Source organism: Rhodamnia argentea, chromosome 5 (genome assembly GCF_020921035.1).
Source record: "Rhodamnia argentea isolate NSW1041297 chromosome 5, ASM2092103v1, whole genome shotgun sequence".
In the NCBI taxonomy this organism is placed as follows: domain Eukaryota; kingdom Viridiplantae; phylum Streptophyta; class Magnoliopsida; order Myrtales; family Myrtaceae; genus Rhodamnia; species Rhodamnia argentea.
This window is the reverse complement of record NC_063154.1, coordinates 2,889,000-2,913,713: the sequence shown is the minus strand read 5'-3', so window position 1 is coordinate 2,913,713 and position 24,714 is coordinate 2,889,000. Positions and strand designations below refer to the sequence as shown.

Sequence of the window (24,714 nt, the reverse complement as noted above, 5' to 3'; positions counted from 1 at the left end):
CCTCGAATTGCATGTCGTGCGCTGCTTTCGTTATTGATGTATGACGGGTGCATTGCAACATGTCGAGAGCGAAAGGTTGCGCCGCCCCTTCGATGGGCCTTTGGGACGGCGATAAGGACGAGGGAATCTGCGATTCGTGGGTTAGGATTTCTCTTATCCTCTCGAAAGCAAAGATTATTCCAATTGTTCCGTACTGCCTCTAAATCGCTATCTGTGTCGTGGTTCTTGATGTTGAGGAGTTATGATCCTTAAGCAGCCCCTCCTTTCTCTCAGATTCCTCTCAGAAAAACTTCTTACAATACGTGCGGAAATTAGGGATTTTGGAAAATACCACGTGACTGCAAATTAACAAAATCTCAAAAAGAAATTTTTTTATTTGGGTAAAAAAAAAAATCTTAAAAGATTGAACTCGCGGATTTTGTATTCTTTCCTTTCCTTTCCAAGGAAGAGTGCCATTACGACACTTTAGATCGATAAGTAGATACGGGGACCAACGTGTTCGGAAGGCGTACGGCAATTTGTTCGGTCGGATACGTATTTTTCTTGCCAACCGTTTCGGACTGAAGTGCGGGGGGGCTTCAAGGGAGCGACGGACAGGTAGGCACGTCCGTGTCGGGTCTCGAGTGTGGGAGCTGGATTCGTAGCCGTCGCGGTGCTAGCTGTGAAGATGTGGTTTCGAGATACCGATGGGGACCGGCGGGTGTTGGGAGACCGTCGCTTTATTTTCGCCCCTCGGGCAAAAGACCCCAGCACGCTCCCCCTCACGGCGTTGTCAAATTAACGTGTCGGGAAGGTTTTTTTTTTTTTTTTTTATGCCCTTCGAGGGAAGGGGAGGGGCGTTTGTTTTTGTTGTCCTTAGCTGGCAATTTGGGGGGCAACAATCATGGTTATGGCAAAGGCACTACAGTGTGTGATTTGACCCGACCTTCGATCGTGTCATGTAATGGAATCGGTAACGAGAAAATATCTGCCTTCTTGCCCCTCTTTGCTCCGCCATCGATCGATTCGAGGAGTGCCGATGCCATGTGCCCTGTAGTTGGTAGGGGGTTGATGTGGGGATGTAATTTCATGCTCCCTATCGGGAGAGAAAAGTACGGTGATAGGCAGGAGTCTCGAGGGCGCAACTCTGTTAAACGTCAGGCGATTTTTATAGTTTGAATTCGTATTTTATCGATAGTTTGAGTTTGAATTTATAAATAATAATTATTATATATAATTTTTTTCTTATAATTGAAAATTATAATAGAGAGATGAGATATCTTTACTCTAATCCCAATTTAATGGTGAATTGAAATAAATTTTGTTCTCAATTTATCTTTTTCATATTTATTTTTTATTTTGTGCACTTAATCCTAACAATTGGCTGCCCTGACGGGACCTTGCTTTTTCCACCCTGCCATCACGTTTTGTTGCCTAAATCCCCCACTGCAAGTCCTCTCTCCTAGGGGGCAAATTGTAAGCTAGATGTCCAAAAAGCATCATATGCATTCATAGTGTTCCCTCCAGTGTGAAAGAAAAGCTTATAATAATCATCAACACGGAGTAAAAGAATAGCTTATAATAATTAGATTAGAGACACCCTTGCCCCTTAGTCGAGATAATGGGGTCAATCCAAAAAAGGAGGATCAATTGTTCAAGTTTGCCCCGACTTGAAATGTTATAAATCAAGACAAATCGGTTCGATCTGATCGGATGGATGAGATTGCGGTGCGTATGTATGTACGTACGTACGTATGCATGCATGCATGCATGCGCAAAGGATACATGCAATGTATGTCTATTCAAATCAAGCCGTCCATATTTTATGAATTGAGTTGTCCCTTTTCGGTTTCCCTCGAGTGGTTTCTTGCGAATAGGAACCACTAAATAACATGCCCTGGCATCAAGCGTCCCTGCCAAGAGAGAGACCATACGAAGGAATAAGTACTGTTAGACAAGAGATGTGGAATTGGAAGGCCAAGGCAGGGAGAGATTCAAATTCCACAATTCCAATCCTAAATGCCTCCCACATCAATTCATGTCCTCAAGAAACACCCTAGGCATTGATTACGATCATGTGAGGCCTATGGAAGAGGTAGACGACTATAACATCGTTACTACGACGACGTCGTGGAAGATAAAAAATTTAGCTTTCACTTGTCGAGAGAAAATTGTTTCCTTGAACCTGCACAACGACAACAATAATAACAAAAAATCCGCCAAGGATTTGCGAATAAATCTGAGCGATCCCGCGAGATTTGCGAAAAAAATAGAGCATTTCGACCATTTCCCAATTCATCAAAAAAAGAATCAGCATCTGATTCTTTGCTACATGCCATACCATCCAATCCAGGACACACATATCGCAATTACCATCCCTCTTTTATTCCATTTGCCTCTCTGGCATGCAAGAGTTCATTTGAGCTTTTTCTCCATGTCCTTTTCGACGTCCGTCCACATTCTCCAGCAAAATTCCGTTGTTCCTTATTGGTCAGTTACTAAACTCGTTCATAGGAATATTTAACCAATGCTTTTATCAATCTGTTTGTAAATTACCGAACTTTTTCAAGATATCGTACCGATTTTTATTTGCATGAATTTTGAGTAAAGCGACTCGTCTGTTTTCCCTCCAGTTTTTTCGAAGTTACCGACTCTTATTTGAGCTACTTAATCAATGTTGGCAAATGAATCAAGTAAACATAATCTATTCGGATTAAGACTTGTGATTTTCAGACAATCAAGTAAGCACCGGTAATCTCTAGACAACTAGATTAACATTGGTGACTTGCATGGGGCTCGTTAACTTAATTGAAATTGGTAAGCGAATCAAAACTGGTCGATAATTTATCCAGAGAAAAGTCGGTGAAGAGCTAAAACTAGTGTTGGTAGTTTCATGTATAGCTAGTAAACTCCGATAAGTCGGTAAGTTACATAATAAATGCAAATAACGGACCAAAAATATTGGTCATTTTCAATAAAAAAAAAATGAAGTCGATAATTTCTTCTAAGAGTGGAAAGCTTACTAGCAAGTTGTCAACTAAACATTTTTCTGGTCCCCCGTGTAGATCAAAAGATCTGGTGTTTTTTTGATAATTTTGTCGAGATACTTAGTAATTTAGACAGCAAATTGGGCTTGGTTCCAGCTAAGCCCGTCAGGCCCGACTAATGGGCCGGGCCTAGACGTAATTCTTTGGGCCCAAGTAGGGGCTCAAAATTTTGTCAATACCACGGAATGATTAGCATTAGCATTTTCGGGAGGCTCAGGATTAAAACGAAACTGAGGTGCTCAATTTTTTAGGGAAAACTGTCCACCAAGTACTAAGTCCATTGCACGACGGTCAATTTAGTCCTAAACTTTTTAATCGTGTCGATTTAGTTCTAAACTTTTTGACAACCCGCAATTCGATCGTATAGTAGTAAACCTTTTGATGATTTGCCAATTTAATCATAAATCTTTTAACGATTTGTCAATTTAGTCCTTCCAACAACTTTAGGTGGAAATTACTAGCGTGGAAATTTATATATATATGTGCATATATTTAATTTATATGATTCTCTATATACTTTTTGAATTTTTGTATTTTTTCTTTTCTTCCTTTTTCTGTTTCCTTCTTCCTCTAGTAGGTTGCCAGGAATTAGCTATGGTAGACGATCGGCCACTAGCACCTCGTTGGTCCGGCGAGGTTGACCTCGCTAGTGGTCTCGCCAGCCTTGCGTGAGGGTCAAGCCTCGCCAATGGCGGGGCTAGGTTGACCTTGTCTACTTGGCCAAGTGCGGGCGAGGTTTGCCCTCGCCGGCTTCACCTTTGGTTAGTCGTCGACCATCGCTGAAAACCAGCGATAGGCCAAAGGAAGAAGAAAAGAGAAAAAGAAAGAAAAGAAAAAGAATAAAAAATATTAAATTTTTTTAATAAATTGTTCATGCGAGCGGCGGTTGTCGCCATATTAATGACTTTCGCCCAATATTGACCGGAACCCGGAAGGACTAAGTTAACAAATTATTAAAATATTTGGAATTGAATAGACAAGTTATTAAATGATATACGATTAAATTGATACAATTAAAAGGTTCAAGACCGAATTGAGAAGTTGTCAAAAATTTTAGGACAAAATTGGCACAATTGAAATTACTAGTGTGGAAATTTATATATATACATATATTTAATTTATTTGATACGCACAATAGATCTATGACTTTTTGCACAATTTTCCCTAATATTTGTATTCCTCTTATTCGATATGATCGTGTTTTTGTCCTTGATTATTAACTAGTGCGATCACGAAGCGTAATTCGATTGATCAATGGAGTGGATTCTTCAATTAATGTGTAGTTATCTAGATTGAACCAGAACAAGAGATCCGTTCATCAATACGATCGAATGCCTTGATGTGGTTTGGAGTCTATCAACTGTTGGTCTCCTATTAAGTACTCCGGTTGATCGGTTTCTTTCTATTTTAAGTTTGGAATTTAAAATGAGTATTAACGAAAGCTCGAATGTGGTAGGCGACGTTGGAAGAGATTAGCTTTCCAAAGACACTGCCTTTATCTCTTTCGCTACAACGTCTCCTCGTCCCATATCTAGGGTTGTGACTCTATACGCATGCACATACCACATTTGGAAAGGGCAGCGACATAGTTTTTAGGTTATGCATAGTGAACTTGGCTCGAATCGGCAATCACTCTCAGATCGAGACCAGCCGAAGACTCGACATCTAGGACGGAATCAACCGATGAGGGCTAGAAGAGTCGAACCCTAGTTTCTTTTTTAAGGCGAGTATGTTCGTTGCTGGTTGGATTTGCACCATTGTCAGCATGAATGTTTGATATGTACTAATTACCCACTTCTTGTAGCTACGTTGTTGTTCCTTTGTGATGAATCACATCAACTTTGATTGCACAACACGTAAGTTAAGAGATTGAGAAGACTATTCTACCAACATGCGCTTCTTCCGTTTCATTTGCACACACTACTTTATACGTCCAACTTCCAAAATCGACCGGTGCGCATCCGAAAGCCAAGGATTAGAACTCGTGAAAATCGAATCACCTTTGCTTTCAAAGGACACCAAAAAGGGCGAGAGTCATAGCAACATTTCCGTATGGAATTCGACATTTCGATAAATAATGTGGCTGATAGGAACTCCAACTCGAAATCTAATGAAGAAAAGCTCGAGTCGCAACCTGGTAGCAAAAGAAACGTATGCAGTGACATGTGAATGAAAGTTGTGCTTGTAGTTGAGATTTTCCTCAAAAAGAAAAATCAAGAATTTCAATTGCAGATCAGAGCGAGGCCCAAAATTCCAATTAGGGCGCAGTCTCGCAAAATCACTGAAGCATAACCTCAATCCGAAGAAGCCCCTCGCTTACATTTTCAAGACTCGATTTTTTTTTTTTTTGTCTCTCTGAGTATATATGATGTCGGAAAGACACTGTCTTTACGGTTCGGTCCTCCACAGGAAAAGGTGTACGATGAACAACCCACCTCGCTAAGGTTAAAAAAAAAAAAAGAGAAATCTCGCCGCTCGCCTTTAGACATGTTCAGACTGGCCGCGTCTCATTGGTGCGAGAATCTTTTCGATGGCTTGACTTTCTCCGTGACCGAGACCGATGAGAACACTTGGGTAGAGTTCGATCGGCTTCAGAATGGGCGATTGAGCTTCTGCAGCTGATGTGAGTTTTCCTTTCGGTGGGTTTCGCTTGATTGCCGTTCAGGTGCTTGTCTATATGTCCAATTGAAGATGGTCACTGGCGCTTGGCTGGTTGATAGTGAGTTCTGAGGTGCATATCGTGTTTCCGATATCGGCATTTGACGCGGGTTTCATTGCAATTTCAATTGTTTGATGGGTGTCTATTGGGTGGCTGTAATTTGTCCAACTCAATGCTCTTCCAGTTCTTTGCCATATATGTATCCAGGTCTACCGTTCTAGTGTTTGTCCTGACTTTTCCGAACCTCAGATACTCGGTAGATCTTGTTTTTCATCCTTTTCCTTTAAAATTTTGCGACTAGAGCTCTTTCACTTGTTTTCCTGTGATAGAGCTTTAGTTTCGCGTGAGTTTCATGATCAAATATTGATCATCAGACTCAGTTCCAACTGGTCGATCAGCTTGTATACTTCGACCAAAAAAATCAGCTTGTATACATATATCGCAATCGCAGTGAACTTCTCATAATTAGTTCATTTGACTTGACAACACTACAATTCAGATTAACATTGTCTAACAAGAAAATCGAATAATTTTCAGGAAATGGTGGTCGCTTTAATGGACCATTGCATAACTCACTGTGATATGCAATCCAAAATGGTCTTTCCGACTTGCCATTGAGTTCATCTTACCTGGTGGGTTTTGGGTATTCGTTTTGTTGTATGCTTGCATAGTGCTGCCAAAAGTTGTCCTTGAGCAACATCTTTTCACACAGTTGAAAGCATTTTCTTTCTATCGTGACAGCAGTGAAATGGGTGCATACAGAGCTTTGGATTTTGTTATAAACGACATCCTAACAGCAGTAAAACCGCAACAACAGGATTGGGTGATTCGATTTCATATCATAGATGAATTGCGAAAGGTTATCGAATCCGTGGAAAGTTTGAGAGGTAATGATTTCTGTTGAATAACACCCCCCCCCCCCCACAACCACAAAACCCCCCAAAACACACACAAAAAAAAAAAGAAAAAAGAAAAAGAGAAGAGTAATAAAATAGCTGCACTAACAAGTTGTATAAGGCAACTATTTTTAGTAGAAGGAACCCCTTTCTACCTAGTTCCCATTGCATGCCTTTCGATTTAACACCAAAATAATTCCTCGAGGGAATTAGGTTATTGTGGGGTAGTTGTATGTGGCTGAAAAGGGGGAAGCCACTGAAGAACAGACAATCTACTAAAGATATGGAGTAGCAAATTAGAAATGGAAACGATTAAAAGCTGCTTTTGTTTCGATTTTGTATTAAAAAAAATTTCTTCAGCTACTGTGCTTTCTATTTCTGACAAAAATATTTGAAAGAAACGAATTGCTGTTCTCTAAATTTATCTGAGTTTATGTCAGATACTATGGATTAGGTGCTAGTCCTAAAGCAGCAAATAGTTTCTGTAAAGGCTGTTGGCTTTTGTCTTTAGGAATCAAGCACTTAACAAGCGTTTGAAGGAAGCAGTACAATGTCAATCATCATGCTGGAGGACCATCCAACGGCTGTGTGAATGGTTCTGAACCTCTAAAAGAAAATTAGAAGAGGAATAATCCTAGCAATACCTCATCAGATAACACATGTCAAGAGATTCTTCATTGACATGCGGTTTATCTTGTGATTTTAACAGGTGCAACTGTGGAACCTTTTGGGTCATTTGTGTCTAATCTTTTCACTAGACAGGGGGACCTGGATATCTCTGTTCAGTTGCCCAATGGTTCATATATCTCGGCTGCTGGAAAGAAACGTAAGCAGGCGCTATTAGGAGACTTATTGATAGCCTTGAGAGAGAAAGGTGAGTGTTGCTTTTGTTTTTCCTCTAAAATATAACTGCTGTGTCCATATCAAAATCTGCAAACAGCTTCTGAAGTGATAGAAAAAATGTGTTGCAAATCGGACTTTGCTTCATAGTGCAATTTGATGTTTTGACAACTTACCCTTGAACTTTCATATTGGAGAATTCACTGACCTGGAAAGATTTTTTGATTGCAGAAATAAAAAAAGGAAAGAGGTAGGAAGACTTAGCTATAATTACATATTAATACATTAGAATGACATGCTCCTGGGTTATGTATCATTTTGTAAATAATATCAGTTGGGTTATTTCTGCTATCTGTGAATGTTAGAATGCTAGTTTTCTTTGATATTCTTGAGTGATTAGTATGGTGATGGTGACATACAGCAGCAGACCTTTAGAGGAATATTTCTTTTGAGATATTCAGTAGCTCTTCTGTAGAGCTTTTTATCGAGAAATTTCTACTTCTGTAAAGGCTAGCTCAGGAAAGGTTTTCGGTTGAACAAAGGTTGCATGTTGGCTAAATTCTGTTAAAATTACCAGGCGTTTCATGGAAAACCCTGATTGTTGAGCACGGGGAATATCTCTTTCCTGGAAAAAATCTGTTCTGTAGGTTGCCTCCAATGCATTAGGCTGTGACACTTCCTCGGAGGATGCATCTCCTTCTACTGTAGTCTGGTTTTATTTTGTCGCCATATTCATGTTGCTTGCTATAATGGCAGTGTTTTTTGCAGGTGTGTGGCGCAGGTTGCAGTTCATTGCCCATGCTAGGGTACCCATTTTGAAGATTGAGAGCAAAGACACGAGCATCTCTTGCGACATTTCAATTGATAATTTGCACGGCTACATTAAGTCAAAGTTCTTGTTCTGGATCAGTGAGATTGATGGACGCTTTCGAGATATGGTTTTGCTTGTATGTTCAAATTAGAAAAGAACACAATACTTGCTGATATGCGTCTTCTTTTATTGTTTTATCTATTCTTTCTCTCTGCCTGCATAGGTCAAGGAATGGGCTAAGTGTCATGACATAAACAATCCAAAGACTGGGTCCTTCAACTCTTTCGCTCTTAGTTTGCTCGTGATCTTTCATTTTCAGGTGAGCTTTTACAACACTAATCATGCTTTAGAAATGTCAGAGGGTGGTTGCATGTTTGATTTCTAAAGATGTGTAGACTGATTGCCAAAGCACACAGGTGGTTTTTGATATTTACTTTTGTTGTGAATTGCAAAATCATGGCACTACTCAATTCCAGATTCTCGAAAGTAAAATCTTTATGCATAGCAGTGCTTCACAAGTTTTGCCCTTAGGATGCTCTTTGACAAAGCCCAATGACAGATTATAATTTAGTAAGCTGACACACAACCTTAATTGTAATAACACGTGATGGCTTCTAGACACTTTCTGACTTCAAAATTGTTTATCACATATTTCATTAATTGATTTTGTTACAGACTTGCGCGCCAGCAATTTTACCTCCTCTGAGAGACATCTACCCTCATAGTGCCATTGATGATCTCCAAGGTATTTTGGCTTCACTCTAGATAAAAAACGAGTTTGATTTTCTTAGATTGTCTGTGTATATCTCCACTTTTGCTTTTTTGTTTTTTGGTCAGACACCTTTGCTGTTTAGTTGCATCACTTCTATTATCATAGTTAGTGTCTTTCATTGCTCTTTTTAATGTGTTGAGTCATCTGTTTTCTTCGTACATCATAATAAATCAGCATGCCTTGGGTGTGTAATTTTGGTGTTCTCTCCTAAAAACTTGATTGGTGTACAATAAATGAAAGTTGCATGAAGAGAGCAGAGATTTTCTTTGTGTGTGTGTTTGTGTGGAAAGATCACTCTATCATTTCCTCACTAATTACGAGTTTATAATTTGAGAGGGTTAAGTAATCACTAAGTCAGAACTCTCACCTAAGGCAGTGAATGTAGTGACTATACAGATGAAGAACCTATTATTGACATTGCAACTGCAGTAATTTTGGATATTTGGTTATGAGACATACAGAGAGGCTTTTAGGATTACTGAATTTCATAACTTAATCATTTTACTGTTAAGCAAAACACTCTTTATACTCCAAATGCTATTTTTATTTGTCAATTAATTGGGTTGTCAGTGTTCCATAGTGGAAATTTTATGGCTTCCTTAGATTCCGTCGAACCTGCAATAAAGTTACAACCTACTTCTCGTGACTTTAACTATCATCATGATGTAAAGTTGCAGAATGTTTCGAGCATTCTCTTGCATCATACTTCGGCTAGCCTTTTGTTGCATGAAAGTTGTAATGTGTTGAGATCAATTTTATGGCCATCACAAAGGATGGATGAACTTTAGCAAGTTGCAAGACAATTAATGAGTTGAGATACTATTTAATGAACATGACTCAGGTGTGAGGGCTGATGCAGAAAGGCAAATAGCAGAAACCTGTGCCGCTAACATAGCCAGGTTCAAATCAAGCATATCAAGGCCAAACCGAAGTTCATTGTCGGAGCTTTTTGTATCATTTTTTGCTAAGGTAACCTCTGAATTTCTTCGATACTGTTTTTGTGATTGGTCAAATTACTGCTAGGAGAATTTTTTAGGAGTGAACGATGGTATACAATCACTCGCACTCGCATGTTATTTGATACATTACATAGTCTTGAAGTAAGGCAGTTCAAGCTTTCTGTGCTGGCGATTCTTCAGCTGTTTCATTCACGTTTAGTTTGTTTGCGTTTTCCTTTTAGAATCTTGGCGATGCTAATTTTTCCTGCCGAAGAGTGGTTTTGCTTACATGCGTGAGTAGAAAAGCTTGGTGGTGGAGATGGTAATTTATGGACATGCTTGAGTCTCCTAAGTGTAATTTAATTATGGGCATTGCAGTTTTCGGGCTTAAATCTGAAGGCACCAGAGCTTGGGATTTGCCCATATACAGGACAGTGGGAAGAAATAAGGAATAACATGAGATGGATGCCCCAGACTTACGCTCTATTCGTAACTACCTTTATTTTTCGTAACTTATTCTTTAATAGGATCTGCTTTTTCAATTCCCGCTGCTACTAATTATGGATCTCACTTCTGATGGCATGTCAGATTGAGGATCCTTTTGAGCAGCCAGAGAATACTGCGAGGGCTGTTAGCTCCAGACAACTTAAGAGAATCTCAGAAGCTTTTGAAGTAACCCACCATTGGCTTACTTCATACAGTCATAACCAGACCACTATTCTTGCCGCGCTGGTCAGGCCACATGAAGTACAGTTTTTGACACAGACACCAGTCAGAAATGGAAGTTACAAAGGAGGTCGCCTTGGCCTGATGCCATGGAATCAGAGAGCATTAAAGTCACCGTCCCAAATGCAGCATCAACATCAGAGAACGAGGAACAACCATCAGGGGCCTGCACAAAGTTTTGCCCACAGCTCAGCTGTGACCAAACCACATCACCAACCTTCAAATGATTCGATCCCCCAAACATCGACTCAGCAACATCATCCTAGTAAACCGCAGCAAATGTGGAGGCCTCGATCTAGCTGAGTAATTGTCGATAAGTGAAGGGTGTCAAGTTGGATGAGGGGGCTTGAGCAACTCTCCCTGTGGATTCCCTCCAGGCTTTTGGTTTGCTCTGGCTACTTTTGTTTTGCTTTCATCCAAGTGTGATGGAATTCCGAGAGCAGAAGGGTCGTTAGAGGTTCTAAGACTATTAACCTCGAAGGGGCAAAGAGAGAATAAAAATATTGATGATTGAATTGGATGAGGATAAGAAGTATGTGAAAACCCCGAGGTTTTTGGATTTTTTGGCAAGTCCAAAACTCTGGTAAGGTATTCGCATCCTTTTCTTTGCAAGAAGATTTGGCATATTTCCTTATATTGTTACCCCCTCAATTTCGCTGACCTGCATGTGACTCGCTAGCTTCATGTTGTGTTGGCTGTTTTGATCTGAGCGTCAAGAAAAGGAACTTATACTCTTCCTGCTGCAGTTATCCAGCCGACTTGGCAAGCTTGCCTTGTGAACGTAATTGATATCTTGACATGCGCTCGATCGTTTTCAAGTGAATGTAGTCTTAAGACTTAGCGTCGGGCGCTGTAATTAATATCTTGACATGCGCTTGATAGTTTTCAAGTGAATGTAAGTCTTAGACTCACTTAGCGTCGAGGGCTATTGAGCACTAGCAGCACGAACGGGACAGGAAGGCCGCGCGGTAAACGTGATTTTAGATTCCCGAGCACTAATAAGATGGCGGTTTTTACCTTTTTGCTGGAGTTGTTCAGGGCAAACACTATTAGGAGCCATCCTGTCTAGTAGAAGCAAAAAATCAGAGCTTTGGAAAAACAAACGAGGGACATCTGATATGAGCTAAGTTTGGTCGGGGGTTGACCTGATATACTACCACGTTTGTGATCAGAAAGGTCCATAGAGTTCTTCACACTGCAATGCGATCTATCTTAAGTGATGCTATGATCTGATAAGAGAAAAACCGAGGCTCTGATTAGCTTTATATCACCTTTCTGAAGGAACTCTCCGAAAAGAGATGTAATAAGAGAGAAACCATATACAAACCATTGATTGGTTGCAGTTATTCAAAGAACCGTAATACACGAGAAAAGTTGCTCTTTGCAATTGCCACGTATCCTATAATGAAGAACCAAATATCTATCCCGTATTTCCAGCTTCATCAGTAGAAAAGTAGTTACTGCTTTGAACCAAAAAATTGTTAGCACTATGACAATACAGTCTAAATTACAAGAGACTTTTCTTTGACATCCATTTTCGTATGTGTTGTATACCAGCAATCAAAGTAGCACCGATGCCTACCACGTTCCATGTCGTTGCTGTCATGGACTTGTGAGATCCCCGCAAAGCATATATATAAATATCCTGAACGCCGGATAATTCTCTTTAGATGCAGTTCGATTGGTGCTCCTGTATGCATCATCTTGGTCGTCAATATCAGTTGGCATTCGCCTCTGTGGGGTCAACAATGAGATCTCAGATTTAACTTTCTTCCAACTGCTGTCAAGCACGCAAAAGGTGCTTATCGCATGTCAAAATCCTATAACTGGCATGAGGACCCTCAGCAGTGTCTCTCAAAGTAACCTGCCAACCCATGGCCTTGCCGATTTCTTGAAGGTCATCCATGACAGAGAGTGAATCACGAATATATACACGCCCACCAGGTCTTAAAATCCTATCCATCTCAAGCATTATAGTGGACATGTTGCATCTGACACATAGAAACAAAGACAGCAGAAATTACTCAGAAAGAGATGCTTTATACGAATCCGCAGATTTTTCCAAAGCATTTAGGTAGATAACAAATGAATCCAGAAAGAACTTGCTATGATCTACAGAGAAACCATAGAAGTCCCTGAGAAAGGAAAGAGAAGATAGACCAATCCCATCTACCGCCCTTCAGACCAAGAGAATAAGTAATACCTCTTTTTCTCCACAGAGAAGAGGCCGGCTGCATGCAACAGATCGTAAGTCCTGGGATATGTATCAAAGGGCTCACACCTAATACAACCATTCAACCATACAATAATCACTGTGTGAACTCACAAAAATAAGGGATGTTGGGCAGGATGAAGAGTCCACACAAAAACATAAAAAATCATACAAAAACTGAAACTTATTTCTGTTTAAGTATAAATAGGCTGATAGCAGTTTAAAAGCCAAAGAGTATCTGTCTAGAAGCGCGCAAGCCAAACACCATTGCAAGTGATTAAGTCTCAAAGAGCAGCACTGCTTATGATGGAAAGAAAACCATAAAAGGCTATTTAAATTGGAACGTAAATACTGGCAATTACGATGAGATACATAGAATAGTGGAGGTCAAGTACCAGTCATGCATAACTCCAATAAGGCCACGGTCATATATGACAGGCAATGTGTTGGGGCCACTAACAGGAACCACATTCAGAACCCAGCAATCAAGTCGCTGAGCAATTAGTGCTGCTGCAAACCTGCCAAAATCAACACAAACAATTGAGTTACAACTATACTCAAAAGGGGAAAAATAGGATGAGGAGAATGGCTACAATACCCTCCAAAGCCAGCTCTCATGTCCAACACGTTTCTCATTTTATATTTTTTCCAGTTAAAAGCTCGAACATAGCTTGCTATTATATCGTCCCAATATTTTGATTCTGCCTTGAATAGTTCTTTTCTGGATATGTAAGCATCCATTTGGATGCTCTGGAGCCTATCAGGTGGCGTTTGCAATCGTGCAGGCCATGCGGTAACATGTGCTCCATATCCATTCTCAGGAAGTCGTGTAATACATGTTTTCAGATCAACATACCTGACATGATCATGTAAATGTCAGTGGTAAAAAGCCCCAGAAAAAACACAGATCATCAATGTGACACTCTACCAACTTGACAACAGAATAAATTATCATGGCTAGCCATTGATTGATTAACTTTCCATGTATGACTAAATCATCTAGAAACAAAACAGTATGTCCTTTTCTCTTTTTGCACGAAATGGATGTCTTGCACCAAAATCACCATATAATACAACAGAGCAAAGAAAGCGTAATACCAGACATTGTCAGGATCGTCCTCAGGTCCACAAAGTGGAGGTGTGGTCCCTGGATCACGGCTCAGGTAACAGCTGTTGTTCAATGGCTTTCGCCATATTGAAATTTGTCCCTCCTTTTTCACAACTTCCCAGCAAAGACGAGTAGTAAGATTAAGCATCTCTGCACGCAAAAGTTCAAGATGATAAGTTAATACCCAATGGCAGAATCTTTCATACTTATCCAACAATGATACTTTACTGACCCAGTAGATAAACTACCAGGTTTCAATTCAGTCCAAGTGGAAGCAAACAGATGCTCAATTCAGGTGACCAGCTTTCAGAGGAAAAATCACACAGAAAAACATGGAACATCCTACAATAGTAAAAAAGGAAAAGAAAATCCGTGTCCGCTACCTTCCCATTGTTCCTCTAGAATAACCTCGTGTTTGTAAACTGGCTGTGCAGCCCAGACAAAGTATCCTCCAGCCCGAAGCATCCTGTTGACCTCAAGCAGCAAAATACCATCTTCACCGCATGATGCAAAGAGTAAGAACAAAATCAGAACATATGAAGACTAAATGGAGTGTGAAACAATAAATGAACTTATCTTGAAAGGTTGCCATGCAGATAGGAAACATACTGAGAAATTTTTCCAAAATTTTGAAATAATGACCTCCCTCCCATTTTTTTTTTTTGTCGAAGCCTCCCCTCCCATTTCACAAAGCTGAAAGTATGAAAAATGAAAATGTGTAGGAATAAGAGATAATTTCTTCCACTTTGCTGATTTTTAGGAGAACATGCAATATGCACATTCATGAGTACTAGGTACAGGATAATCTCATCCGCAGATTCCACCTGAACCAAGCAATCTATTTGCATGCAAGGGACTTGATACTTTTTTAAGCCTTTCCTTGTAACTCAAGAACATGAAACCAAATAAGCAAATTGAATCACATTCATCTCTCTTCATTTGATGTCTCTAAGATTAGACATGGGAACAGAGATTATGCTGACTTGCATGGGGACAATTTGCCTTTAAGGATCACCAAGTCAGCCAGTATACTCGATTAACAATTGCAAACCCCAACATTTTACAGCAACTATCAATCGGTATCGCGCCACATATGAAAAGATGGTAAGAGACATGAGTCACTACCGTCACGAGTCCAGTTTATTCTGCATCGAGAACAGTGAATCATGTCAAAAGCTTGACTTGGATATAGCAAGCGTCGAGTTGCAAATGCTGCCACCATTGCAGGCACACCTCGCTCAAGTGCAAACTGAATTTGATTTTCATGAACATCTTTTGGAGCTATGGACAAAGTTACGACATTTCGAGACAGCAAATAGGCACCAAAACTTGCAACACCACATCCAACATCCAAAGCAACTCGCGTGTGTCGACCAAAACCAATGTCAGGCACCATCTACAAGTACGAGTAGAAAATTCAACATCAGTCATGCAAGATTAACCAATTATCCTCATGGATCCGACTCAGAACTTCCTTTGGCATTAGAGTAACTGATACAAATTAAAGACCTGAGAAATCTGATCCAGGTATTGGTCTGCTCCATGAATAAATTGAGTACCACCTCCAGGAAATTTAAACTTGTCTTTCTCTTTGTAGATCCAGTTCTGCCCTCCTTTGTCTTCAGCCAGTCGAGTGTGCGGAACATTGTAGTACCAAACCTGAATGTTGGAAATTTCTTTACAATGAATTGACCGTACTAAGGACCAAAAGAAGCTCAAATACCTGTTTCGGTAAGGATTTGGCAGCTGTTTAAGGTGCTAAAACTTCTTATCCAATTATTGAAGTCCACAGTTAAGAGAGTCGTAGATTGGCAACACAATCAAGGTGATAAAAACCTTTTTTTTTTTTTGGGAATAGAGACTGCACAGTGTTCTTCTGTTAAGTCCATTTCATAACTGAATGCAAAAGGCAACGGAAATTGACACCACTCCAAATTCCCAAAACATTATAACTGCGAACGGAATTCTTTAAAGGTGTGCATTGTCTTCACATGTGCTTCAATTTCTCTAATATTCGAAGACGAAGAGGACAATCTAAAGTCATCAAACGACGAATTACCTGGTCCCGGCTCTTTGGCCAAGGAATTTTAGGCCGGTACCCTTTCGGAGGCGGAACCAAGCAACTCAAACCCTTATCTTTCCCCGGACAATGTCGCTCAAATCTCTCGCCTCTCTCCGTCGAATTCAACCTTTTGATGGGCTCAGCATTGTCCAAACAAGGAATGTACTCCCTCATGCTCTCCGGGCAAAGCTCGTACCTCTGAACCTTAACCCTCGCCCCAATCTCTTCGCCCCCCGTCCCTTCAATCTCAGTCGCATTATTCGCCCACTCGTCGACAAACTCCGGATCGAACTGCCCTACCTCGAAGTCGTCGGTCATCATCCCATTCTCGTCCACGATCCCGAACCTCGTGATCTCCGCAGGCGGAGGCGGAGGCGGAGGCGGGGGCGGAGGCGGAGGAGGAGGAGGAGGAGGCGATGCGGCGGCGGCTGTCCCATCCAGCAGAGGCGAAGTAGGCGGTGGCGCGAGGGCTAGGGTTTGGTTCTGAGGTATGAGGGAGGAGACGTCGAAGGACTTGTTGAAATTCGGGGAGAGGGCGACGGAGGGAGGAGGCCTGTGACGGGCGGCGGCGTCGGAGGAGGAGGAGGAGAAGAAGATGAGCTGGCCATAGCCGTCGGACTCGGACCAGTGCTTGCCCAAGTAGAAGAAGACGAAGGAGATGGAGGCGAACGCCAAGAGCTTGACGATCACCGGAGTCCTCAGCAGATCCACATTGTTGAATGGCTTCATCATCCACCAGATTGCTATTCCCTGCCTATACAGAAAGAGAGAGAGAGAGAGAGAGAGAGTATAGGCTTACTGGATCTGCGACCTCCGTCTCATCGTCGTGACGGTGACTCCCACTGAAGAGAGAGAAAGAAGAGAGAGAGAGAGAGCACACCGTCACTTTATCGTATTTAATATTTATTTCCTTTTATGAAAAAAAGGGGCTGACCCCGAAATATTACATCATTAATTTTCTAATAAAAAATATTAATTCAATCCGATCCTCTGACAATAAATGAAGCAAACTCATTACTGGCTTATCTAATTACATAAATATCACCCGCATCATCGATTTTTTTTTTTTTTTGGGTCGAGCATCATCGAGTGGAATAACCCAATTTGCTAATCAATCGGCGCACGGATTTTCTCGGAATCTTGACCTGTCGAAAAGACCTGAGCATTGGACCAAAAAGAAAAGACCTGAGCATACTTCCAATTTAAAAAATTGAGCAAGTCAACCAAAGTAAAGACGACGGAGTTGATTTCCAAAGCAGAGAAATGGCTACTCGCTAACTGACCTCCACAATACGTTTGATAACACCCAAACGGATTCAAGCAAATGCCTTGCGATTTTGAAATGCACTCGTTTGATTGCGTGCATCGGGCAAGCCAATTGCCCGAGTCGTTATGAATTAAGTCCACGCACTCAAGTTGATTGCGTGCATTAAGCACGTGAGCTCTCCGGGGCGTGGACTGAGGAAAGCAAAGCGAAGTTGGCTCGTTTAGAATTTGTGAGCCTGGACTTTTGTCCGAGATAGGCGAATAAGCTTGCGGATTGGGTGGCCAGGGCCAAGGGAAAAGACGGACTTCCCCTCAATTGGCTACTTTGTCCTCCGAAACTTATGTTGGACTTCTTAATTTTTGATGTCGACAAATTTTTGTTCGGTTAACGAAATTTCAGGATTTTCGATTAAAAAAAAAAAGTGGGACTCGAATTCCTTTTACAGGTCTTGTCAGAATTGAGTTTCACCCGTCCCACAAACTTCTCTCCTTTCTCTTTTTTTGGCGGGTAATTTATTTATTTAAGGGAAAAAGGCACCAAAAATCTTAAACTATGCCCGTTATGATACATTTATCCCAAACTTTTCTTTGTGACACAAAAAATCCTAAACTTGTATACATGTGACACATTTACCCCAAACTTGTGCTCGTATGACACATTTACCCCTAACTTTTTATTGTGACACTAAAAACTCTAAACTTATAGGCATGTGACACATTTATCCCAAATTTTGAGGTAAATGTATCACATAGATATAATTTTAAGATTTTTGATGTAAAAAAAAAAATTTTGAGGTAAATATGTCACACATATATAAATTTAGGGTTTTTGATGTCACATGAAAAAGTTTAGGATAAATGTGTCACATGAGTAAAAGTTTGTGATTTTTGGTGTTACAAAAAAAAAATTGGGATAAATATGTCACAGTTGACATAGTTTAGGATTTTTAGTGGTTTTTTCCCTTTATTTAACCGTAAACCAATTATCTACTCTATTTTATTTTGTGGCTGGAGCTAATTCTTGATAAGATCACCTGAGTTGCACGGTGATTTTGGTGAAACTGCCATGGATTCCTGACACGTCAGCCAAGGGGTTGGGAGGGAGGGCTTACGTGGCGGGATCGAGGGCGGGGGAGCAGGCGGAGAGTGGCGGGAATCGCAATGGCGGAGGGTGCAGTCGTTTGTGCAGATTTGCAGACTGCGTGTCAGTGTGCCGCGAGGTTCACATTGGAGATTGTCAATTCGCATTTTTTTTATAATTATCTCAGGTTTTATTTAATTATCGAAATAAAAATTACTTCTAAAATGCATTCATTTTGAGAAAAATAAATGATTTAAAAAAAATATTTCAAAAACTAATCACTTGCATTGTTTACAAAAATGAATGAATGAATTTTTTTTATCGTCTAAAAAAATAATTTGGCATAGATTGTTGTCAATAATAAAAACATTTTCCGTTGACTGATTTTTCCATTCGACATAAATAATCATTTTTTGAAAAATATTTTTTGAATCGGTCATTTTTCACGAAACGAATGCACCCTTACACTCCAGGAATAAAGGCAGATAACACCTTGATCTTGCAATCCCGACTCAGCATATCCCGTCTACGTTTTGATAACAAAATCAATTTGTCCTTAGATTATCTCCAAAAATAAGTAGAGGGACTATATTATAGCGAAATATAGTGTAGGGACCAAAACTGAATTCGACTAGTATTATATGCACGATTGTAACTTCCCCAAGGAAAGAATTCACTATCCACTAAAAGTTACATTTGGTTAAAATTTCTTAATTAACTCTATGGTACGACAACCGACTTGTTGTTCTCTCATTTTTTTTTTTTGTTAACTAATTTTCGAGTTAACGTTCGTTTTTAGTTATAGAGACAATAGAAATATGTTCATTACCAAAAAAAAAAAAAAAGAATAGAAATATGTTATTTCAATATTTGCTTTCTAGAAAAGAATTCTATAACGGTGAAGAAAGAAAATAATGTTGCATTTTTTACCCCATTCAATGAAAGTTATTAATTTTATTATTAATTCATCGTGACACCGCACAAGAAATGAAATATAATAGCAAACGAGCTATATAAATATATGCCAAAACATGTGTCCACAATGTCATCGTTCATATATCTGAAACCATTCAATACTATTTATAACGAGCTTAATCCGTGAACTTCGCTGATCCTCGATTATAGAGTATACTAATAAATTTTACATGTTTAAACTTTCTCGTCCTGTTTAGCATCACTCGATAACGTCACGTTGTCCCATTCTGTTTTACAAAATGGCTTCATAGCATTGATGCCGTAACAAAATTTAAATGAATAGCCAACAGGTGATATCATAAGAAAAATAAAAATGAATAATCATCATTCATGGGAAAATTGTCAAAAAAGTCATAGACCTCCAATTCAGTTTTAAGCATTTTAAGTTTGTCGATTTATTTTTAAAACTTTTCATCTTTTACCAATTTAGTCCTATTAGCCGAAAATCGGCGACGTGGATGCCGACCGTCCGACGTAGCATTATCATCACTTACATGGATAATTTCAATAATATTTTAATATTTTACAAATATTTTCCTCTATTTTTTATTTTTTTTCCTTAATGCCGTTCCTCACCTAAGGTTGGCCGGACGAAAAAAAAATGAAAAAAAAGGAAAATAAAAGAATAAAACAGAAAAATAAAAAAATATATAAAGTATTTTTAAAAAATATTAAAATATTATAAAAAGTCATGTACGTTAGCGTTGGCGGTCCCACGTAGGACATCCAGAGTCCACATCAGTTATTTCCTACCAATAGGACTAAATTGTAAAATGTAAAATGATTTAGGACTGAATCGGCAAACTTAAAAGATATAAAACTGAATTAGCAAAAATACAAAAAATTGAGACTTTTTTGACAATTTTTCCTATCTTTTATAGAATATGGATTTTCTAAAGTTTGATGAAGAAAAATTAGACAATAAAAATGTTTTTGAGTACAAAATGATTTGGCATATCAAATATAATAATCATTAAAAAAAATCGTTCGGAGTCACCAATCAATAGATGAATTCAATTGTCGCGGGGATTCTCTTCTTCGGACCTTTGACTTGGGCCAAAGAACTTTGGGGACAATGGACATCCACTTTCTCACGAGATTTGGAGCGTCTTGTTGAAAAGCGAGTCTTGGAAAGCGCTATTCTTGTTTAAAAATTAGTACACCTATGACAAATTTATTTTAAAATATTTTTTTATTATAAAAAATTTCAAACCGATACGCTTGTGATAAATTTATCCCAAACTATTTTTTTGACAATAAAAAACCCTAAACTGGTATATATGTGATAAATTTAGTCCAAAATAATTTTTTCACTACTAAAAATCACAAACCGATAGATCCGTGACAAATTTTCCTTCCGTTAATTTCCGTTAAATTGAATTAATATCACGAAAAATCTCAAATTGATACACATGTGATAAACAAAGAGTAAAAACCCCAAATGCGTACACCCGACAATTGCCACGTGTTATTTAACTCACCAATTTGATGATAAATTTAATGAAAGCTAACAAAAGGTAAATTTGTCACAAGTATACCAGTTTAGGGTAAATTTGTCAAGAGTGTACTAGTTTGAAGTTTGTAGTGGTAAAAAAAAAATAGTTTTGGGTAAATTTATCACATGTGTACTAGTTTAGGATTTTTCGTAGTATTAACCCTTAATAATATGGACAGTGTTTTTGGGGAATTAGAAGGCATTCAGAATAGGAGATTTGATTTTATAGTTTGGAAAGCCAATATGTATGACTATTATAATGCCATCGGTCTCCTTTATATTTCTTGAGTAGTTGAGTAAGTATACATGATTATTAACTGTATTAAGATTTATTATAAAATTTTGGGATTTTCCAAAGTTACTCTTATTATGGAAAATCTCTCAAGATTACTTAATTGTAAAAATTTGCGAATGCTAACAAGAAAATGTATAATATAATGTACTTTTATTTTAACGATGGCCATTATTTTACACCTAGCTTCTAATTATTGTTGGGCCTTCGATTTTCATGATTGTCAATCTTTAGTTCTTTCATAGTTATGTTTTGGACTCCTTATAATTCTAATCAAAGATCTACGATACACGAGTTTTGAATGACTTGTTGCATTTACAAATACGAGGTTTTCTATCATACATTTAACATAAGATTATTGTTTACTATAAAGTACTATTGCAGGTTGCATGTACCCTACAATGTTAGAGAGACGAGTTTAGGATACAGTACCAAACCCCGCAATGGATTTTAGATAGGCTTTTGGAATGGGTTTGGCATGACTTTCCATCGTTAATGATTTCGTAAAGATATGATAAATGTAGATGTTAACAAGCGATGGAGGCCACGCTGGGCGAGGCTCAACCCGACTAGATCTGGGCTGGCGAGGCGATGCCTTGTGCAATAATGGTGAGACTCGGCCTCGCCAAATTTGGGCTGGCAAGTCGACGCCTCGCACAACAATAGGGATGCTCGGCCACACCAGCTAGCCCTCGTCGGCGACCAGCAAGAGGAAGTAGAGGGAAGGAAAAAAAAAGAAGAAAGAAAAGGAAAAGAAAAGAAATAAAAGGAAAAAAAGAAATAAAATGTAAAATATTAAAAAAAAAATTAAAATATTATGTCACTGGAGAGCCCTTGTCGGCAGACAAAAATTAGCTGGTTGGACTAAGTTGACACAATTGCAAAATGCTTTCGATTGAATTCTAAAAAAAAAAAAGTTTGGGACTGAATTAACGCAATTATATTAGTTTTAGGACTTTTTTCTTAATTTTCCCGCTATTGTTTGTTTCGAGAATAACGAATGATTTGGAAAATATTTTTTAAAAATAATCGCTTGCATCGTTTGAAATGAGTTAGTTGATGGAAAGTGTTTTCATTACGATAACAATTAATGTCTACACATTTTCGCGAGCAACGAAAATATTTTTCGTTCATTTATTATTACAAGTGATATAAATGATCAATTTTTAGATTATTTATCAAATTATTCATCGTCGGTGAAACAAATAAAGCCTAAACTCTTCCACACGTTGACTACCAAAGTGTGAATAATGAAATTATCATCACAATGTGATTTCGAAATGAATTTTACATGTAGATTTTTATATAATTGAAAAGATTTGAGGTATTCGGTATTAACTTATTAATACATTTCCACGACGAAAAATAGAAGAACAAAACGAAAAAACGAAAAATCATTTCAAGTCAATTAAATAGAATATACAAGAAAATCCATGACAATTCTGCCGCGCGCTCATACACACGAGGGCCGTCGAATTCAAACCCACCCCTCCCAAAGGCAAACGACTCCTCTGCCTCTTCATCTCCGGTGAAGAGCTCCTAACCCTCTCAACCCCAAATCACCGCAATACTTCTCCACCCATTTCCAAAATTCCCTCCGGTTCCGCCACAAATTCTTCTCCAAAATCCGACATTGGAACCCGACCGGATTACCCGCCACCAAGAAGTCAAGAGCCAGCCACGACCGCCGGAACTTCTACCTCATGGTAGAAGTTTATCATGTGTGTACTAGGTTAGAGTTTTTCCTAGCATTAACTCAATTTAACAAAAATTAACTGAATGTAAGTTTGTTACATATGTACCAGTTCGAGATTTTTTGGTTGTCAACAAATTAGTTTGGGGGTAAACTTGTCGCATGTGTATCCATTATGTGTATTCATTGGGAATTTTTTGGTAGTCAAAAAATTAGTTTGTGGTAGACTTGCCGCAGGTATATCAATTTGAGATTTTTCGTGGTATTAACCCGAAAAATTATACAATATCTTTATGTGATTCGAAATGAATTTATATATTGTTGTCTATATATTTCCTTCAAAAATATGAGTAAGAAAGGAAGCCGAGACAGTCGTGCTTTTTCTGACCTTCTCCATCAATGCCGAGGAACGAACAGGAGCTCGAACAGGAGCTCTATGGCTGCGTTAGGACAGAAGAAGACAGTGATCTGAGATTAATTAAGTCACAATGCCATTGCCTTGGTCACTGGAACCATGGCATCATGCCGGCAATATTCTAAGATAAGGGTTCTTCTACTTTATTTTTATTTACTTAGATTTTAAATATTTTTCTCTCGTTTTTAATTTCTTTTTTCTTCCCTTCCATCATTCCTTAATTGTTTTTCAGAGATATTATACTTATACTAATATATCTAAGATATATAATGAATATAAATACAAAACACACACACACACATATACAAAGAATGTATGTCATAGAATAGAAATTCAAAAATATAAATAAAATAGGAATACATAAAAAATGAGAATTGTACATTATTTTTTGTTATTTTGAATTTTTTTTTTCAGATTAGAATACGAATATTATTTTAGTCTTTTAAATTTAAGGACTTTGTTATTCAAGAAAAATAGCTCTTATTCCATGGATGTAAGCGATCCTATCCATCTTCATTTCACGTCCGGATATTTTGTTTGGGCTATCAATCTTTATCCCATTTTGAGAAGGAACCAAATATGGAACATGATAATATCGTATCCGGACTTTTATTTTGTTACCAGCCTTTAACTTAAAGACTTGCTACGATTTGGTTGCAAGATCCAACAAAAGCAAGGTGCAATTGATGGCTCATCAAAAATCATCAAGGTTAGACGATGCTCTTATTCCATTGTGAATGTCCTCCAAAGCAAATTAATTAAGGACTCGCTACAATTTCTTGTTTAGCATGCCGATTTAAATTAATTAAGTTACTAGCTATATTCATTTTCAGTAGCAGCATTTGGTTTTACTTCTTCGTTTTCCAAATTGGAATTTCTATTTCGATCTCACTCGCTCACTCACTCATGATGTATGTCGATAGTCACGCATTTACGGCATGTGTGATCTCGCTTTCTATCTTCTTTAACAAGCCCCTTTTATTTTTAATTGAGCAAAAGTTACAACCTTAGTAACGTCCATTAGATTGCTTGCCCAGAAACCAATAATGGAAAATACGATGCCCTTATCCATGGTGAGTGTAATCCAGAGCAAAACCATATTTGGTATATACAAATTTTTTACGTTATCGAAAGATATATTCCGATATAAGTATGGGTATGCGATCGCATAAATACGACCTACTCGACCCTTTTATCCGCAGAAAGCAAAATCATTGCAATTCGAATAGAGATAAACGCCGGTCCTCCCGATCTTTACCCTCTCCCAACTTGGTCATCGAGGATGGTAGCCGTCGTCTTTGGTTGCCGCCAACAGTCGTAAACAATTTCCTCTTCCCATTGTCTTTGCTTTTCTTATTTGATCAGGATGCATTTGTTTTCACTTTTCTACAGAGCCGGAAAGTAATTTCGGCTTCCTTCCAGAAATATGGATGATGATTGAGTCCAT

The 24,714-nt window shown here is 38.7% G+C and overlaps 2 protein-coding genes across 12 annotated transcripts; one reads left to right on the top strand and one right to left on the bottom strand.

Moving 5' to 3' along the window:
- Positions 1–5,434: 5,434 nt before the first annotated feature.
- LOC115743762 (protein HESO1) lies at positions 5,435–11,310 on the top strand. 11 transcript variants are annotated; one of them, XM_048279191.1, is made up of 10 exons: positions 5,435–5,649; positions 6,223–6,317; positions 6,430–6,572; positions 7,291–7,455; positions 8,190–8,368; positions 8,456–8,551; positions 8,908–8,977; positions 9,846–9,973; positions 10,321–10,431; positions 10,531–11,310. In XM_048279191.1, exons 3-10 carry the CDS (start codon positions 6,434–6,436, stop codon positions 10,969–10,971), a joined length of 1,329 nt encoding a protein of 442 aa, XP_048135148.1. In that variant the 5' UTR covers positions 5,435–5,649; positions 6,223–6,317; positions 6,430–6,433; the 3' UTR covers positions 10,972–11,310. The 11 variants fall into 11 exon arrangements, with proteins under 11 accessions (XP_048135148.1, XP_048135147.1, XP_048135146.1 ...); XM_048279190.1 differs by having other exon boundaries at positions 6,398–6,572; XM_048279189.1 differs by having other exon boundaries at positions 5,435–5,757.
- A 678-nt stretch (positions 11,311–11,988) lies between these two features.
- On the bottom strand, positions 11,989–16,882 carry LOC115743741 (probable methyltransferase PMT11). Its single transcript, XM_030678673.2, has 9 exons — positions 16,048–16,882; positions 15,498–15,647; positions 15,114–15,384; positions 14,372–14,482; positions 13,979–14,138; positions 13,479–13,736; positions 13,276–13,398; positions 12,872–12,949; positions 11,989–12,659 (listed from the first exon to the last, which is right to left on the bottom strand). Exons 1-9 carry the CDS (start codon positions 16,780–16,782, stop codon positions 12,452–12,454), a joined length of 2,094 nt encoding a protein of 697 aa, XP_030534533.2. The 5' UTR covers positions 16,783–16,882; the 3' UTR covers positions 11,989–12,451.
- Between the last annotated feature and the right edge of the window lie 7,832 nt (positions 16,883–24,714).

Excerpts from the sequence above, each read along its gene's own strand:
- LOC115743762 (XM_048279195.1), top strand. The coding sequence starts at position 6,434 with ATGGGTGCATACAGAGCTTTGGATTTTGTTATAAACGACATCCTAACA. Across the intron at positions 6,573-7,290 it reads ATCCGTGGAAAGTTTGAGAG|GTGCAACTGTGGAACCTTTT; the intron begins GTAATGATTTCT and ends TGATTTTAACAG. Across the intron at positions 7,456-8,189 it reads GATAGCCTTGAGAGAGAAAG|GTGTGTGGCGCAGGTTGCAG; the intron begins GTGAGTGTTGCT and ends TGTTTTTTGCAG.
- LOC115743741 (XM_030678673.2), bottom strand. The coding sequence starts at position 16,782 with ATGATGAAGCCATTCAACAATGTGGATCTGCTGAGGACTCCGGTGATC. Across the intron at positions 14,139-14,371 it reads TCTAGAGGAACAATGGGAAG|AGATGCTTAATCTTACTACT; the intron begins GTAGCGGACACG and ends TTTTGCGTGCAG. Across the intron at positions 12,950-13,275 it reads ATTGGAGTTATGCATGACTG|GTGTGAGCCCTTTGATACAT; the intron begins GTACTTGACCTC and ends TGGTTGTATTAG.